General features: G+C 36.8%; 1 protein-coding gene across 7 annotated transcripts in view; it reads right to left on the bottom strand.

The window, feature by feature from the left end:
* Nucleotides 1-1,311: 1,311 nt before the first annotated feature.
* The window catches only part of LNPK (lunapark, ER junction formation factor), a 55,041-nt gene continuing 38,790 nt past the window's right edge, over nt 1,312-17,562 (bottom strand). For 6 of the 7 annotated variants that reach the window (XM_074873164.1, XM_074873168.1, XM_074873165.1 and 3 more), the window contains one exon: nt 12,994-13,950. In XM_074873164.1, the coding sequence (XP_074729265.1) occupies nt 13,757-13,950 (194 nt within the window). In that variant the 3' untranslated portion in view covers nt 12,994-13,756. Of the gene's footprint in view, nt 7,171-12,993; nt 13,951-17,562 lie in introns of those variants that run through there. The other variant, XR_012629469.1, reaches the window with a different exon arrangement.

The raw sequence follows: 17,562 nt of genomic DNA, 5'->3' as shown, positions 1-17,562 counted from the left end.
ACTAGCAAATGGGACCCACCAAAACCCTTTGCAGATTCTCCACTGCCACTCAGCTCTTTAACCATTTGCAGTTCTTCTGCCTGTTACCTGAGCCACCAAGGAGATTAAGCATAGGTCAGAATGTACATTAGAGTTTATAAATATTATTGATAGACACTTTAAGTTAATCAGGTCTTAGACAGTAGTGGTTTTGGCTTCTATTGCTTCTAAGAGTGCATATCACCCTTCTAGTATAATTTATCTTACAGATATCTTATTAACTCTTTATTAGTCATAACTGGAACTTGACTATCAAGTATGGCCAAGCTCCTGCCTGCAATAGAATAGTGACACAGTCAGTTCAAATCCCAGAGGCCAGCCTGCCTCACCATGAAGTGCTTCAAAGAGAAAAACTACAGACTTCTATTTTCATCATGTTCCCCCCTACATGGGGGCAAGTAACCCAAAGACTGGCTGGGGCCTTTGTGGTGCCTTGTTCTTTTCTTCCTGTTCCCCTCCCCCAGTATTTTTTCATTCAGTGAAAACAGATCTGTTCAATTAAATTCTCTAGAGACACTCCTTAGAACTCCAGTGAGCAATAATTACAAAATAATTTACTTACAGTCCTAGCATACTTTCAGCATAAAAAACAGTAAGCAAACCACTGAAAAGTGCCTTTTCTCTAAGATCTCAGCCTCCTAGCATGGAAAATTACACGCATTGCCCATGACCAAGGAACTTTCAACTGTTACAGAAACCATTAACTGTTTTATCAAAAATGCTAAACAATTCAACCCATAATTACTTGGACAAACACCATATTAGAACAAGATTTCTGAGGAAATAAATGATGCAATAAAGTCAGGTTCAATAAAATTATGGTGATATCCCTTCATAGCTATACATAATATCCTTGTTATTAAGAAATGAAAAATTACTGGTAGACAAATCATGCTGCATTGAAGCACTTGAGCCTTTTGCCAAAGAAAAATCTGAAATGAATCTTGGGTGGATTAGTAACACTTGATTTTTTAGGACTTAATATTACCATGTTCAGTCTTTCTTATACTTGCTGTACAGAAGTATCCATTCAGATTATTCAAAGTGTCATATTCTCAGTTATCACCACCATCATTATGTATGACAGTGAACACATACAAACATAACAGAAAAATTAACTGTTCTAGAATTCTAGCCCTGACCCTGACAAAAACTGCCTACCCAAGACTTTTTTCATTCAACGAAGAGCAATCCGCTCAATTAAATGCTATTAGTCTACTAAACCCCATTTCTTATTCCGGTATTAAAATAAACTACCAGGCAATATTCCAGTGTTGTATAAACTCAGAGGGAAGAGTTTATTAAATCATTATTTTTTTAAAGGCTGAAAAATAAAAACAAATGGGGTTTGGTCACTATTAAACATTCTATTTACAAAATACATGCATCTTGCACTCTTTGGCTGTATCACAGAATTTAGCCTGAGATGGAGTCCATTGACTGAGAATCCTTACAAAAATATCAAAGTTGATTTTAACCAACTCTGTGGAGGACAGAAGTCTGAAGCATAACAAGAGAGCCTTGAAGACATACATTCTTCAAATGCAGCTGAAAGCCCATTCCCTCAACAAGCAATGTGTTGGGAGGTGTATAGACATACTTCCTTGGCCAGTCTTGGGCAACAGGGCATTTGTAGACCCATGACATCAGACTTCTCAGCTCTGCTGCCCAGGGAATTTTTTTCCGTCTCAGCTTTTACATCAGTGAAGGAAATTAGAGTGGCATCAGCATCCTCACACTGAACAGTCCGCTTCTGGAAGCCACGAGACATTGAGGAACTTCCCCTCATCCTCAGTGTGCCAGCCTTTGGCAGAATCTGCAGAAAAGAACAGCCAGACAACACACTTATGTCCTTTACACCCTCAACCATAGATGCATCACCTGTGGAAGGCTCTTATAACCCTCAAGCTTAGGTTTCAGTGGGCCACTAATGGCTCAGGGGGAAATCAAGGCTTTAACCAGGATACACTGTTCTGAAAGGGTAGCTGGATGCTCCACTATCAACATGGATGTTCAGCTATTTAACACCCTATAAACACGTCTGTGTTTAGCAACTGAGCTTTTTGATATTTAATAATTTTATCAAGTTACCTTCTGAGCAAAGAAGCAAAGATAATGGAGAATCAGCATTAGTTTCTTTGAAGGAAGGCAAAAGGACAGCAAGATATATTCTTGCACATTTGTTATACATATTTTGGGGAGTTATACAACTTTAGTTTTGCAAAGCAATTTTCTGAACTTTCACTGACAAACAAATCTGATCTGAAAAATCTTACATCAGCAGGGTTGGTTTGCAGATGTTATTTGCACCATTTATTTATCAAAAATAACTAGAAAATGTTTTTAAAACATCATTCCAGACTGTACAAATAGGAATGTGACATGGGCTGTCTGTTTTACTTATACTGTTTTACTGCTTCATATTCTGAGCAAACAGAGAGGCTATTTTCCCCAGGGGTTCAGGAGGGCATACTATTTCATTTCTTCAGAAAATTGTTTCTCTGGATTTCAATCTTTTTAGCTAGATATGACAAAATATAATATCAAGAACACTTATGCTTTTTATCAGCTCTATTTTCAAAGCATAAATAATAGATCAGTATATATTTAAGTCAGGTGACTAAGTCTTATTTCAGAAATCAAATAAGCATTTTGCAATTTTTAAATGATGCTGTACATTTTCACTACAGTATCATTATGCCTTTAAAATGCTTTCAAAAGACCAATTTATAAGCATGGAGTGATTCTGAAGATATTTCACTAGTGTTAATAATACCTCACTCAGGTGGCATTCAATTTTCTGAATCCTTGGGTTAATGAGGCAAATAAATCAAAATTAAATTGGCCTTGGAAAAAAAAATTCAAACAAAATTGCATCTATCACATTATACATCCTGAGACTCCTTCAGTACTGTTCACAAAGGCTAACAATATTCTGGCTCTCAGAATCATTACACTTACTCGTAACACAATCTGAGATTTTAAAATCAAATAGATCAGACGCCATGACTAGATCAACATAACGCCTTATTATAATATATCAGGAGTATTCACAATAAGTTGCATACAGTCTTAGTTGAGTACTTTCCATTAAGTGTCCCTAAATTTCAGCTGCCCACCATTTGTTCAATAATCCAACAAACTCCTTCCAGGAGGATTTCACCATTGCAAACTGGTGAGTTTTAAGATAAGCCTTAAAAATACAATACATTCTGCAACCAGGCTGTCATTCACCATCTCTTTAAAAAAGCCCCAGCAACATACAGATGTAGCCAAATAGCTGAAACATACAAAAATCCTAGCACTTCTGAAAAATAGATACTTCTAGTCATATTGCTGTAGTAGGAATGGTGGAAAAAAAATATTACCTTTACTTGCTTCTCCAAAATATGAGAGAAAGGAAATATTTTCCAGATACTATAAAAGGGATTCCACTGTTGGGGAATACCAGTGTTGTCGGTTCTTTTAAAAAAAAAAAATGGTTAATAATATACAGAGAACTAAAGATGCCTAAGTTGTTACCAGAAGTAATACTTGCAGCATGAGCAAACAGCCAACAAATACTGACATACAATGACACAGTGGTTGTCATTGTTTTGCTGCTGTTACTTGCAGCAAAGTAACAAACGCACTTCTCTACCCATGGAGTAACCTACCTCCTCAAGGGCACCCTTTCACCATACAGAACTTCCCACAAACACAGAGCCTCAGTTGAAAAACAGACTTCCATGATGAGCTGCTGTAACCGCCTTCATCTGCTAAATCAGCAACACAGCCTCAAGATTGCCACATACACATTATTTACATTTTTAATGGAAAACACTGTACAAAAGTAGTTTGGGCATTTTTTCCAAAATAAGTTAGTACTATTAACATTTAAAATTTAACAAAAGTCTGCAGAAAAGCTTGAGGGCTTTTTTTATTTTGAAGGACTTAAACGCCCAAGTGCCCTTACATGGCACAGGTTGAAAGCAACAACGAACATGTTTGCACAGTTTCCCCAGACAGCGCTTTCCTTGTGGCTTTGCAAAATAGTTTGTATGGCCAAGAGCTTGGTTAGGAGTAATTTATGTGATGATCTAATGTATCTGGTTTGCATTTCCTCCCAGAGAACAAATGACACCACAGATAGTCACGAATTTTTTACATGTTGCTAGAAAAGTAGTGAGAAAATAGGTTGAGAGACCCTTCCAATTTGATGAAACTTTCATTACAAAAGTTTTTAGTTTTTAGGTTTATTATTAATCTACAACTCCTGTGTATGTACAGCAATCTCCACAGCCAGGAGTTCAAAAGAGAAAGCCCCTCTGTTCATGGCAGATTTGGGAGAGACAGGGTCCATACAGTCCTCATCCCACAGCAGCAACTTGGGTCATCTGCCTCCTGCACCAGGATCCCAGTACAGCAAAATGTTACTGTGGACTAGGGGTTCAGATTTTTGATAGTTTAAAGAAAACCATTCCAAAAGGTGTTGATTTCACCTCAATATAAAACAAAATAAGGTTTTTCCCAGCTCCTGATTTAAAGTTCAGTGCCTAACTCCAACATGCCGACATTGCTCAGTGCCCAGCTGCTGAGGAAGCAGATATTTTAGAACAACACGTTCTACTTTAAGATATTCCTTTGAGTTTCAGTCATGACAGACAGCATTGATAGAAAGTCACCATTCAATGGTTACTCAATTGCTTGCTCAGAATGACACAGTAATTCTATTCTGATTTTTAGTCCACAGAACAGAAGCCACAACTGTTATCAGTCCTCCTGAGGCTTTATGCTCTTTGGCAAGGAGTATTGATTTGTGTTTTTATAGCACCTACCAGGTAGTGGTTGTGCACTATCATTACCCAATAATTTATAACAGGTGATGAAGAAGGCTTGGAAATGAAACCAAATGTATCTTGATCTGCTCAGGAAAAAGATGAAACATTGCTGGAGCAGCTAAAATAGCCTTTTAAATCAATACATGGTGTACATCTGAGATACTCTTGTACGTTCTGAAAGGCACTTACAAGCATGTAAACTTGCATTATTATCATGCACATAACCAACTCTTACAAGTATTATCATGGGAGCAACATGAACACAGTGACACATCAACTGCTTGCAGGATCAGGCTTTAGCCATAAATCAGAATATGAACTTAGATTACATTAGAACACAACAAAAAGGGTTAAAGAAACTCTCCCAGAAAAAAGTATTGTAAAAGAAGTCAATGGCACAAGACTTCTTTCTATCACTGAACCAATGTTAATATAAAAGCCAAGATTCATTTGAAAACATTCACCTGTAAATCAAAAAGTCCCCAAAGATTAATTTCTGCATTTACACTATTTGCAAAATGTATTTAACTTAGAGGCATTCCTTTTTTTCCTGAAATAATTGCTTACAAGATGAGAACTAAAACACAATCTCAAGTGTAGTAAAGGTAATTGCTGCACTTACTGCTCGTGTCATGTTGATGTATTACTATGTATCAAAGGTCACAGTTCTGTACTCATACATTATCAAATTTGAAAGAGCAATATTCGATTCTGACCAACCTTTAAACTGCCCAGAATATGTGTGAAAATGGATGTCGGGCTAACTTGGGTTTTTAAAAAAATGAACCCATGTTTTGGAAGCTGAGGGGTCAATCAAGCCAGTCTGACAGGGTTAGGTGTCACTTCTGTGCATCTAATACTCTCTAAGATTATCAATGAGGTGCAGTACACTGATCACAAGCTAAAGCAGCTGTACTAATGAAAATGAAACAGTCTGAAAAAATTAGGTAATACAGGCCTGTGACACAGGGCAGTACCTTGTGGACAATAATGCAGGAATAAGGACATAAATCACCATCTGTACACAATAAAACCTGTAATACCCACCCTGAAGTGTACGTGTCTACAGAATCGCAGGCCAAAATCAGCATCTTCACAACTCCATAGTCCCCTCTGAAGTTGCTACACAATTTTTTATACTGCGTCAAGGCAAGTTTTCCATGCCTCTACTTCACTGCGCACACAAAATTTTGCAATCGTATGCCAGCCTGACCTTTGATGGTGGGTGCTGGCTGTTCACACCATGAGCTAGGAGTTCTCACAATTGGTTGTAGCACAGATAAATGGGTCTTATCAGAATCTACTCAACCTTGAACAATTTTCTTTTCCTACATATGCCAGCTCAAATGGGGGGCAGGGGCTGCTCTGAAGAAGCTAGTGCACCCTCATTCTTTTTTTGGTAACATATGAGGTCCTTTTAAAAAAAAAATCTATGAAATCCAAGTTGATTGAGTACAGCAAGCACAGAATGAACTACTGAACAGAATTATCACCTTAAAACTGTAAATCACAACTATGCAAAGGGCGACCTGACTCTTATCCCAGCCATCATCATAAACCAGATTAGATGAATATTCAACAGGTTTTTCAGAATCAAGTTTTTCCTCAAGAAGTTACATACACAGCAAAGGCAGCATATATTCCAACAACAAGCTATGTAATTTCACTTCATACTCTTTAAAATTTGCTTCATTTGGTAAAATACTAAATTTCAAAAGGAGAGCACAAGTTTAAACATTTTCTCAATTACAAGCAGAAAAGCTAAGACAGACATTTCATGAAGTCTATCAGACCCTAAGAATTCACACTAATTAATGTCTTTGCCAGTGACTTTAATGGAGCAATTTTAATGGAGTTTCAACTGTAGGTGACATAACTACTGGTCAAGGCCACAGCTAGGATTAAAATTATACTTCTGCTTAAAGGTACTATTTGTAGTACATAAACACACATACCCTTTTACTAATGCAACAACAAGGCTACTACAACAGTAAGAACTATAAATATACAGGATCTACAGGATATACAGGATCTTCTGTTTAAATAAAAGTTCAATATACAAAAAATACAAACATTCTTTAAGAAATACCAACTTTCACATTTCCTCTAAAACATCATTTATAACAGTTTTCTTAAAATGAATTTTCTTGGTGTTTTTGTAAAATGTTTTTCTTTGTGTGCTGAACAAGTTAAAATTAAGTTTCGTCAACTGAGTAGAACTCTTTGAAGCGATGCAAGGAATTAGAGAGCAGACCATTTCGGGAGAGCTGGAAGGTCTTTGTTGCTTGAGTTTTCTACAAATCCAGCATCTCTATTTTCATTTAGGCAGCAAAATGGAGAGAGAAAGAGAGAAAGAATTATTATTTCAATATGTTAAAATTTAGAGATTAATTTGAATTTACAAATTGAACACCCAAAATTGCCAGATCTCCAGTATTTGCACCCCTTGTTTTTGTCTATGCCTGATTATTTCAAGATTTTGCTCTCTGGCAGTTGCAGTCTCCCTTCTACAAATTATTTTTGTCACAACAAAAGCAGACTACATGATTTCAGCGGCAAATGCTTACGAAGCCCTCCTGAAAAACATTAGTAATTGTTCACTGAGAATCCTAGTAGTACAATGCTAGCTACGTATAGAGGCAGTCCTGAAGTGGGTTTATTCCCACAGTGACTACAGCGAGAAATACCTAGTATTACAAGAATCAGTCAGGACCCTCCCTTCCATGCAAAAATTAAGTCATGATCAAATTGATTTTATGCAACCTTGAAAGGGTTATATTATGATTCAGTGCTTTAGATTTTGCACTGTTGCCAAGTTAGATAATCTATCAAAAAAAAAAATCTTAGAAGTGTTTGCTTTAATCTCAAAACCCAATGGTTTGGGAGCAAATTATTGTATAATCAATACATTTCATTTTAAAACCCTTCTCTCTATCCTGCCCATCATACACCTCTCTAGGTCTTATTCTTGCAGAGAAAAGATTGAATGCAACCTGACAGGACCCCAGAGAGGTTCACAAATCAAAAGCAATGGTGAAGTCAAATTCCTGGAGACTTACAATCTTAAGGGACAACTCTATTCTTTTTAAAATGCTGGAGGGTAGCAATTCCTATTGTTAAATGCTATTATAACTTATTCTATTTGTTGTGTAAGCAAGCCTCTAGTAAAGACCAAGTGCTGAAATTCCCACCTACTCAGGATGCCATGCTTTTCCTCCAAAGAACCAGAATCCAGAGCATGAAGTACACTTAATCTCAAACTACCAGATACAATCTCAAGTATGGCACACTTCTGATGGGAGTTAACAGTTTGTCCTCTGACAGAAGCTTTGGTGCATTACTGAGTCCCAAGACCCAGAAGCCAACAGCTCTATGCCCATCAGCCCCCTAGGAACATTAGTATTAAAAGACTCGGTTGTAATTCCTCACCTTCATCACCCTCCACAAACTTGGGACCTGTGAACTCCGCCTAAAGACCACACGTTGGAAGAGAGGAGCACTGCCACAGATCAGTAATTAACAGTTGCACAAACACTGTCCTTTCAGTGAAACAAAACTTTCTGACAACAGCCAAAAACCTCTTTCATGAACTATCACACAGATCCTGTCGTTTAATACATTAAGCAAAAACAGGAAAGGCACACGCCATTAGAAAGAATCACAGAGTAACCTCCTATTGCCCTGTCATTCTCAAAACTCCATTTTAAACCTAATGCCTCCTGCAAGACAAATTGTCCAAATTATTAGGACCTTTCAAACTTCCAGTCTGAGTTTATTCGTGGAAAACTTACTTTCCTCTTAGTGTTTATGCACTTGATGTATTTGTAGCCTTTTTTTAAATTAGTTTGTATTAGGCATGTGTCTTCTCTACAGTCTCCTATACACTACAAACATGTATGTGAAACTTCAGAGGTTCACTACACCAGAAAATTGGACAGGTTAGCATTTATCAATTCAAAAACTTAACTGAAACATGAGATGCTGAGATCTGAGGCATTAACTTTTAACCATGTGACTGGACAGGAAAGAGCATCTTAGAGGTATTAGGCAAAAAACTAATCTGCAAGACATAGAAGGAATGAGGGCCTACAGATTTTGCTTGAGAACAATCATTTGACCAGTTCACTGAATATTTGTTAACAAAGATGCAAAATGAATCAAGGTTGTTCTAGTGAAGCATTCACAGAGAGGCCATTCCTTACCCTACGGACAGTCTTCCTCATTGTGGAAGACCTTACAAAACCTCACACCAGAAGCATTTTATTTAGAACTTCCTTTACATCCACTATGCTTGTACTGAGTGTGTTCAGACTTTATGAAGATTAAGACTTTTAAAGTTTTTAATAGAAGACTTAACTATTGAATAATGAACAGCTTCCTCTAGCCTACTCACTCATCCATCACCACAGATCCACAAGTGCACAAATATTGCTAAGTTCAGAACCATGCATGAGAGAAGTGTTCTTCCTAGCCTTTGAAGGTTAATAAGGTTAAAAATTAATTATTGCTACAGTTTCACTAATCCTAGAAGTAGAAAAGAATGTCTAAGTTTTTATGCTTAAATAAAAAGGCTAGGACCAATTATGCTACCATCACCTCTAGTAATAGCTAGACAGTCTTACTCTACCAAGTCATTGTCAACTGCTTATTCTGGAATTAATTCTAAAAAGCAAACAAGTTTCTGCAACATGATTGTCAACTGCATCCTTATTATTTCTGACATAAGAGCATATTAACCGGGGGTATGTATTACCATGTAGTAATAAGCCAAACCTTTGCTCATTTTCTGAAGAATTTTTTCAAGCTCTTATCTTCCTTATCTTTTGATTAAGACCTTGTTTGACAGACAAAACCACTCCCCCTTCCCATGCCAACCCCCGCCCCAACCTGTTTCACTGTCATTCTTTTCTTTAACACCTTCCATTGGCTTCTACTCATGCACCACATGGGGTTCAACCTTCTTGTTCTTGATTTCAAGGTAACCATATGCACCCCTAGTTATATGCTGTTGATAACCTCTAGACCAGTCCATAAACTGTCAGCTTCCACACCATCTTCATTTGCCTTCCATTGTGAGCTTCTGCTTTTAATGCATGTTGGCTGAACAGCTTTGAGACAAACCATCTTCACACCAAGAGTCCACTAAATTATCTGTTTCTGTCAAAATGTCCAGGAGTAATCAATTGTGTTCTCCTTCAGAATAAGTATTAGAACTTGTAGTAACATTCCTTCGTTTCCCTGCTCTACAGGCTTCTCAGTAAAACTTTAATTTGACCAACTGACTCATTTCAATATATTTTGAACTAGAACACTCATTTGTCTTTCATGGCAGATTTTACATAGCCCAGATAATTCCTCCCTAATATATAAGCTATGTTTGAATACTAGGAGATCTCTGCAATTACTCACAATTATTCAGAAGCAATAAAAACATGGCACCAACAAGCTTGCCAAGTATTACTTTACTACTCCACTCAATTTTGCTTTTCATCAAGGCCACAGAAAGAAAGGGGGCTTGTGTAACATCTCAGAAGTGAGATTTTCACAGGACCAGGCTTTTAAGTACTTCTGAAAGAAAATTAAGATTCAAGTACACACTAGGAAGTCAGAAGACAACAAAACATGGAACCATAGCTTTTGTTGTATTTGTCCCCCTACTTTCTTCCATCTCATCTTTTGACAGTCAGTCTGCAATTGGATTAAATATCACTGACAACTGCTGTACCTTTTTGCTCTACATACTCCTGCTTCCAAGTTTTTTGGTGTTAAAGAAGTGATCAAGTATGGCTACTGCTGTCCACTCACAGCTATTTTTGGATTTTGATCCAATTCCTGTTGGACTGGCATCTTTTACTATTGACACACTTGCAATAGACAGAAGCCAAGAAGCAGCTGCTGGAGAAACAGAACCCTCTTCTCACATTTGTATCACGACTGGGGCACACATACTTGGCAGGAGTAACATGTGAATGCTTACTGTAAATTGAGGAAAGCTCAGAGTCTATTATTGTCATATGTATCTCTGAGCCAGAATTCACTTACAGATTAATTAACCCTCTACTCTCATTTACTATAGCTGCTTTAAAACCCTGAAAAATTAGAAAGTTAAAAATAGATCTTTCTCTACCAAAATACCAGGACATCCTTAATATTTTTTTCAAGCCTTCTGAAGCAATTAATGGGAACAACTGCTTGGACACTTTTTTTTAGTATAAAAGTCTTTCAGGAAAACTCTGTCACGTGCTTAAAACTCACTTATTCTTCCCCTCCTCAAAAATTCTAGGTCATCTTAGGCCTGAAAGCTAGGGTTTTACATTTTAACAAGTATTTGTTTTCACATCAGGTTGACTGTCTCTACTTGATCCTTCAGTGACATATTAAAGAGAAAGTATCAATCATTCCTGTGGCAAGTTGCTAATGTCACATTTAAGAACGCTGGGAGAACAGCCTACCCCATACCAGATACTGAGTCTCCTTTTTCAAAAAAAATTCAGATTCCCAACAACCTGAGAAGCATCAGTTTCCTTGACAAAAGCAGGTCATCTGAGAATAGACATCTTCCAGGCTAATGAAAAAATTTTAATATATAGCTCCAATATCAACAGATTTGCTCAGTCAATTCAATAGATATTATATGCTTTACAGCTCAGTGGTTGCTTGTCACGGGAAGGACCTAGAATTACTCTACAAAAAGCCTGACACTTAAGATACAAATTTTTAAAATGAAATAATACATGGGCCTACAGTAATCTTAACTTCTGAAGTGACAACAATTCATACATTCATATCCCATATGAGGAATCATAACGTCAAATTTTACTTGTTTTCATTGCTTATAATGTAAGTCCATCCAGCAACTTACTGTGCTGAATTACTGAAGTATTCTGTGATTATTTTTTTTCTCCAAAGAAATCAGCCTTTAAACAGATAAATTAGTGAGATACAAAATGCAATGTAGAGATTAACATCTGAAAGTCTTACAAAATAATGAGTAAGCTTTGTCACCTTTCAGGCAAAATCATTTCTATTTTAAAGAAGTTCTGGAATATAAAATACATCCTCTTAAAATACTGAAGAATGGATTCCCCTATCACTTTGTACCCTGTAGTTTTCTCAAGACACGTTTCGAAAAGGGACTGTTCTCTTTGTATTCCCAACTAAGGTAGTCACACACAAGACGTTTTTACTAATTGTTTACATAAATATAGCCAAACACCTACAAGTCCTCCTTTAATCACATGCCTATAATTCTGTCTATTAAGACCACTAATTAAAATACGAATTACAATTTAGTTAGTGAACCAAATAAAAATTTCCTCATTTATCTAAATACAGACCAAACTTGATTCTGACTGATGCAAGGGTCGAGCTTCTAAACTAACCCCAAAGAATCAGAAAATAAAGCACATATTTGGAAAGAAAATTAATCATTGCTGTTCACATAATAATTATGTTGCATATAAAGACATGGATATTAAGGTCACATTTAGAAACACTTTTCTTGTAGAGGGCTTTTGAGCTACTAAGATTTAGCTTTTTGCTGCCTTCACACTGTAAAACCAGTTCACTCTGGGACCAAGATGACAGATAAAAAAATGTTTTGAAGTTTCCCCTTCCCTCCATATAGTGAGGTACACAGAGAACATCACACACAATAGAACTTTTATCAGAACTACTACTAAATCAATTAAGTTACACACAGTCAGCATTTATTTCTAAAAAAAATTTGATTGATTTAGGTACCTCACTTCCAGGCACCTGAAAAATTCTAGCCCAGGTTCCCAACTGTTATATTTAAACAGGAAATGTGTAACAAGTGGTCTTAGCTTGAAAAGCTACACAATAAAAAAAAGTATAGTTCCAGTGATCCAGCAGCAAATATTCATTGTAACTTTTAACAATAAATAGTATCAACAGTCTTTAGGCACAGTTAGGAAAGTCTTCTGGCAAACGCACATGCACTTCCACTATTGATCAGGGATCTGTTTCTATTCTAGCAAAGCTACCTTAGCTACATATAGACGTGCTCCTTTTAAAGGTGTCATATTCCTTCTGACCTTCCACAAAGCAACTGGAGAATAAATGCATACAGTAGAACAGAAATTCTCTTCAGTTTTAGGAATCACAAAGCAAGTATTGCTGCTAGATGTCTTTATTTTCCTTTAACAAAATACACAAAGGCACAAAATTCACTTATATCTTGTCATTATTGTACAGGTATAAATAGTGCTTTGTATTCAAGTACAATCAAGTGCAGAGCCTTTCTATATTTTATGTAAACACAAAACAGTTTCGTATGTACGTGCCTCTGGTTCATCTGCAATGTAAATACCAAAGCAGATGCCATTTATCTGAGTGCCATTTAAACTGAATTCTGTCAAAACTTAGACAATGAATAACATTAACACCACTGTAATGACACTTCCATATGCTTAAGTCAAATGTCAGATGACACTTTAGCTTGTAAACATCTGTGTATTTAAAATGTACTCAATTCATTTTAACAGGGAAGCATTAAAAAGTATCTTAAGTTCACTAGACCAAACTTACTAGGTCAGCTGCTGCCAGTAATTGCTCTTTATGTGTGACAGCTAAAGAGATGTCAAATTATAGGTCACCCTTAGCAAAGCTTATACATCTAATTTTTTTAATATGCAAACTGAACAATGGCTACAACTGTTAGACTTCAACCAACTATACATTCTGTGTGTTAACTTAAAGACACATGCTTAATTTACAATACCCACTTTTACACATAGCTTTGACATACTGTGGTAGTTGAGGCAGTTTAAGCTCAAGCGAGATTTTTAAGTTGTACCATTAAAAAAAGCTCACCTGAATAGTAACAACAGGCATGACAAAGCTAAAAACTAGCTACAGAAGGCACTTGAAGTACTTTATTCTGCTTTCCCTAAAGATTCTTCACTTTGTTCAGGTGAAATAGATTCTGAGATAGACTCTTCAGTTGTTGAAATGTCTTCTGCTTCTTCTTTTTCAACTTCTTCAGCTATCTTAGCATTTAGCTGCTCAGGACTTGGTGCTTTATCATCTGCCTCATTTGTCTCAGTCTGGGCCATGTCTTCTTCAGATTCTGTGAAAATCAAAATAATGAAATAACCATTTCAAGAAATTAAGAGGTAGCTAATATTCTTAAAAAGCAAACAAAATTTTGCAATCACACACAGGTTTTGAGTAGTCACCAGATGAAGTTCTCAACTGCTAAACACTATTTTATTTTTCTAACAAAAGAGTCACAGGTAAACCTGTAAAATCTAAGCAAAAAGAAAATACTATGGAAAAGAGTTCAGATCTCACTATAAAAATATTATGTATTATTTGTATATGTTCACCCTCAGCAGAATCTTTCTAAGCTTGTCCATTAATGTGACAGTGTCAGAAATAAGACATGATGGTAATTCAGCTTTGGCTTGGTAATGGAAGTTTTACCAACTGTATAGCTTTTTCTGTAAGAGTTCAGCCTGTACACAGAATGTAAACACTCTATCTGGTGGATACCACTTTAAACGTAAGGAGCCAGATAATCAGAAAAAAAGATTAGAATTATTTAGTTCTCACATCTCAAAACAGCCAGAGAGTATTACTGTGTATTCTCAATCTTCCTACAGGAACTGTAGGAAGGATACGCAGGAGTATCTTTACTCTCAATCTGGAATGGGAGTTTCTTTCATAATAGGCATATTTTGAAGATCAGGCAAAGGTATTTATCATAAGTACTACCTCTGAAGAAGTAAATTCTAGCTTCACAACAAGATTTCAGTAGCATATGAGAAATACAAGACAGTCACATTTTGAAGTAAGCATAAGCACTGAAAAACTAAACATTAAGTGCTACGCTAAATGACACAAAGGTACTGTAGAATGATACTATTGATGGCAGTTTATTTATTGACTAGTATTAGTCAATACTATATGGCATTAATGCATACTGAGAAGGCAAACAGTTTTCAAAACTGATGCAAAGTTATAGCTCAAAAATGTTAACCTTATCAAACGTCTGTAATTTCATATTTATCAAAACATGTTGGGTGTCTGAATGTAAGCAGACTGCTTCAGGTTGATATTCACAGAATCAAGCAGGGCTGAAAGTTTTAGAACCACTGCTCTGGCTTCTTGGGTCACAACTGACAAGAGTAGCTGCTGCATACCCTAGTCCAGCAGACCTGGTACAACTGCTATCTGTCACCAAGAACTTGAGACCCCTCTTCCCACACAGAGCTCCATATAGCTCATTCCAGACTCCATTTCAGACTGCTCAGCGCAGCCCAGCGTCTCCATTTCTTCCCCTGACTCGATCTTCCATCTTAGCAAGTTTGCAACCAACTTACCTCTGATTCAGCTTCCTTCCCTGCTTTCTCAATCACAGGCTACTCAACACCTGCCCTGGCTTCTTGTTCCAAAATTTCTCTGGAGCCATCTGTCAGATGCTCAATCCTCCTATTTCTGCCCAAGCAAATTAATGTTCCCAGTTTCTTTCCAGACTATCCCACTCTCCCTTCCTGCTTTTCAATTTCTATCTTGATCCCATCCCAGCCTGTGCTCAATCTTTATCTCCCAACTGTCAGTTTTCTTTGTCTCATCTCTGCATTTTTTCTTCAGCCTCAAATTCTGTGAATAAGTTTGTGCCTTTTCCTGCTACAGTCCCTCCACACTTGAGTTACATTCCTTCTTTAAAGCTGCTGTTCAGACACAAGTCAAAGGAAGTACAGGATGTGAAGAGACAACTCCATGCCCTCTCAAAACTCATTTGTAGCATAGCCTAACCATTACTTATTTACAGAGTTTCACTCCTGCAGTCCTCAACTGAATGATGCTTAGCACTCTGCAGAAGTGACTCATTCTTAAGTCTTATTGAGGTAAAGAGACTATTCATTCAGTCAGATCAGGAGGATGCCAAGCATCAACAACATATTTGAGGACAGTCCCATGGACAATCAGCCACTAGTAGAAGCAAGCAGAAGCTTCTAATGAAAAGGAGAAAACCTAATTGAGTGCATGTTCTAACTATCTGTATTCAAAGCAACAGGAGAAGGATGCTGCTTTCATTTTTATATTCTGCTAAAAGGCATGGAGACACTGCTTCTCTAAGAAAAAACTCTCAGGTATTATATTACTTTTCCTTTCACCTTGCTCTTGATGAAACTTCATGAAACTCTTGAAACTCTCCAACATCTACAGTTAAAACAAATTTGCATGGAAATTTTTGGTCTAATAATTAAGTCTAACAAGGTTATAAGGAACTGAAGAGTATGTCCTTTAAATGAGTAGTCAGGGCAATCATAGTAAGTGGTGCTACTAACTCCAACTGTAAATATGACCAACCTTCATTAAACATACACAGTAATTCCATTTTAAATACACCAATTAATGCAAAACCTGCCTAAAGTCAACTTGATCTCAATATTGCATGATTTAAGTCATTGTAAGAGCAGTGGCTAACAAGAGAGTACTCTGACTATAAAAAGATGACAAAAGAATATTAATGTCCTTGATGATTAACACTTAATCCATGATTTAACTGAAGAACACAGCTACACATACATGACCTCAACAGCAAACAGCCCTATGCTGGCCTGAGGCAAGTTTAAGAGCTGTATCAATGCAACTTTAAAAAGCCTGCTCCTGGCTCCAGCAGTTCCATTTTCCCCCTCCAACACTCCTGCTGAATGCTTAGTACTTAGAAAACATATGTGCATATGTACTTCATATTGTAAGTAGTCAGTTACCCCTCTTCTTGTTGCAGAGACTATTTTACTGCATAAACAGTGAAATCACAATACTACATCACTATTAAAGTAAAAGATGTAAATCTATTATGCAGAAATTCACAAAAAAATGGTATAAAATAATTACACTAAAATAGAGCCACTTTACTTGTACTTTCAAGACTTTTGGGACAAGTTTTCTTCACTACTGCAGTTCTCCATCAGGACAGACTTTCACACAGTGCTGCGTGTCTGAAATACCTTTAAAGAACACGTGCTTCAGAGTAGTCTGTGTTCATGGCTTTGATATCACAGAGAGCTATTTGTGAAGCCTTCAAAAAAAGCCAAATAACAGCAGAGCATTTGATTCCCTGTACCCTTCATGTCCTACCAAAAAGGCAAGTTACATTGTTCAAAATGAACTGTGGCAGACTGAAAACAGAATACATTTTTAAACCAAAAGAACTTGTTTACAAGTCATTAAACTCAAGGTGAGTTGACCCGTATCTACTTGAGAAATCACTGAATTCTAGCCATTAGCTAAACTAAGGAAAGAGCACAGAAGGCATAAACTCACATCTTTGAAAAGGAACAACAGCTTACAAAAAACATAGTGTGATCATGCTGTCCTATGAAAGCAGAGCATATCTGGTAAAATGGCGAGCCAAATCTCTGAAACAGAAAATGCCCTCAGTCCAGTTTTTTTAATACAAAAAAACCAAACACTGAACTCAGACCATTCTGACCAGAACAAATACCCAAGCTTATTTCTTAGTCCTTTGTCCTCAACCAGCTTTATGCCTAGACAAAGCTTCTGCTCCATCTATAACACTTGCCCAAAGCCAAGCTCTACCTTTGGTAGAACTCATAAATGAGCACACACTTGAAGCAGCATTATTTCTGGAGGACAGCATTACTGTGAACCCTTCTGTTGAACAAACCAAGTTTCTGCATCTGCCTTTTAAGTGGAAGTCCTTTCA

The sequence above is a fragment of the Strix uralensis genome, chromosome 6 (genome assembly GCF_047716275.1).
Source record: "Strix uralensis isolate ZFMK-TIS-50842 chromosome 6, bStrUra1, whole genome shotgun sequence".
Taxonomy (NCBI): Eukaryota; Metazoa; Chordata; class Aves; order Strigiformes; family Strigidae; genus Strix; species Strix uralensis.
This window is presented reverse-complemented; position numbering and strand designations above follow the sequence as displayed.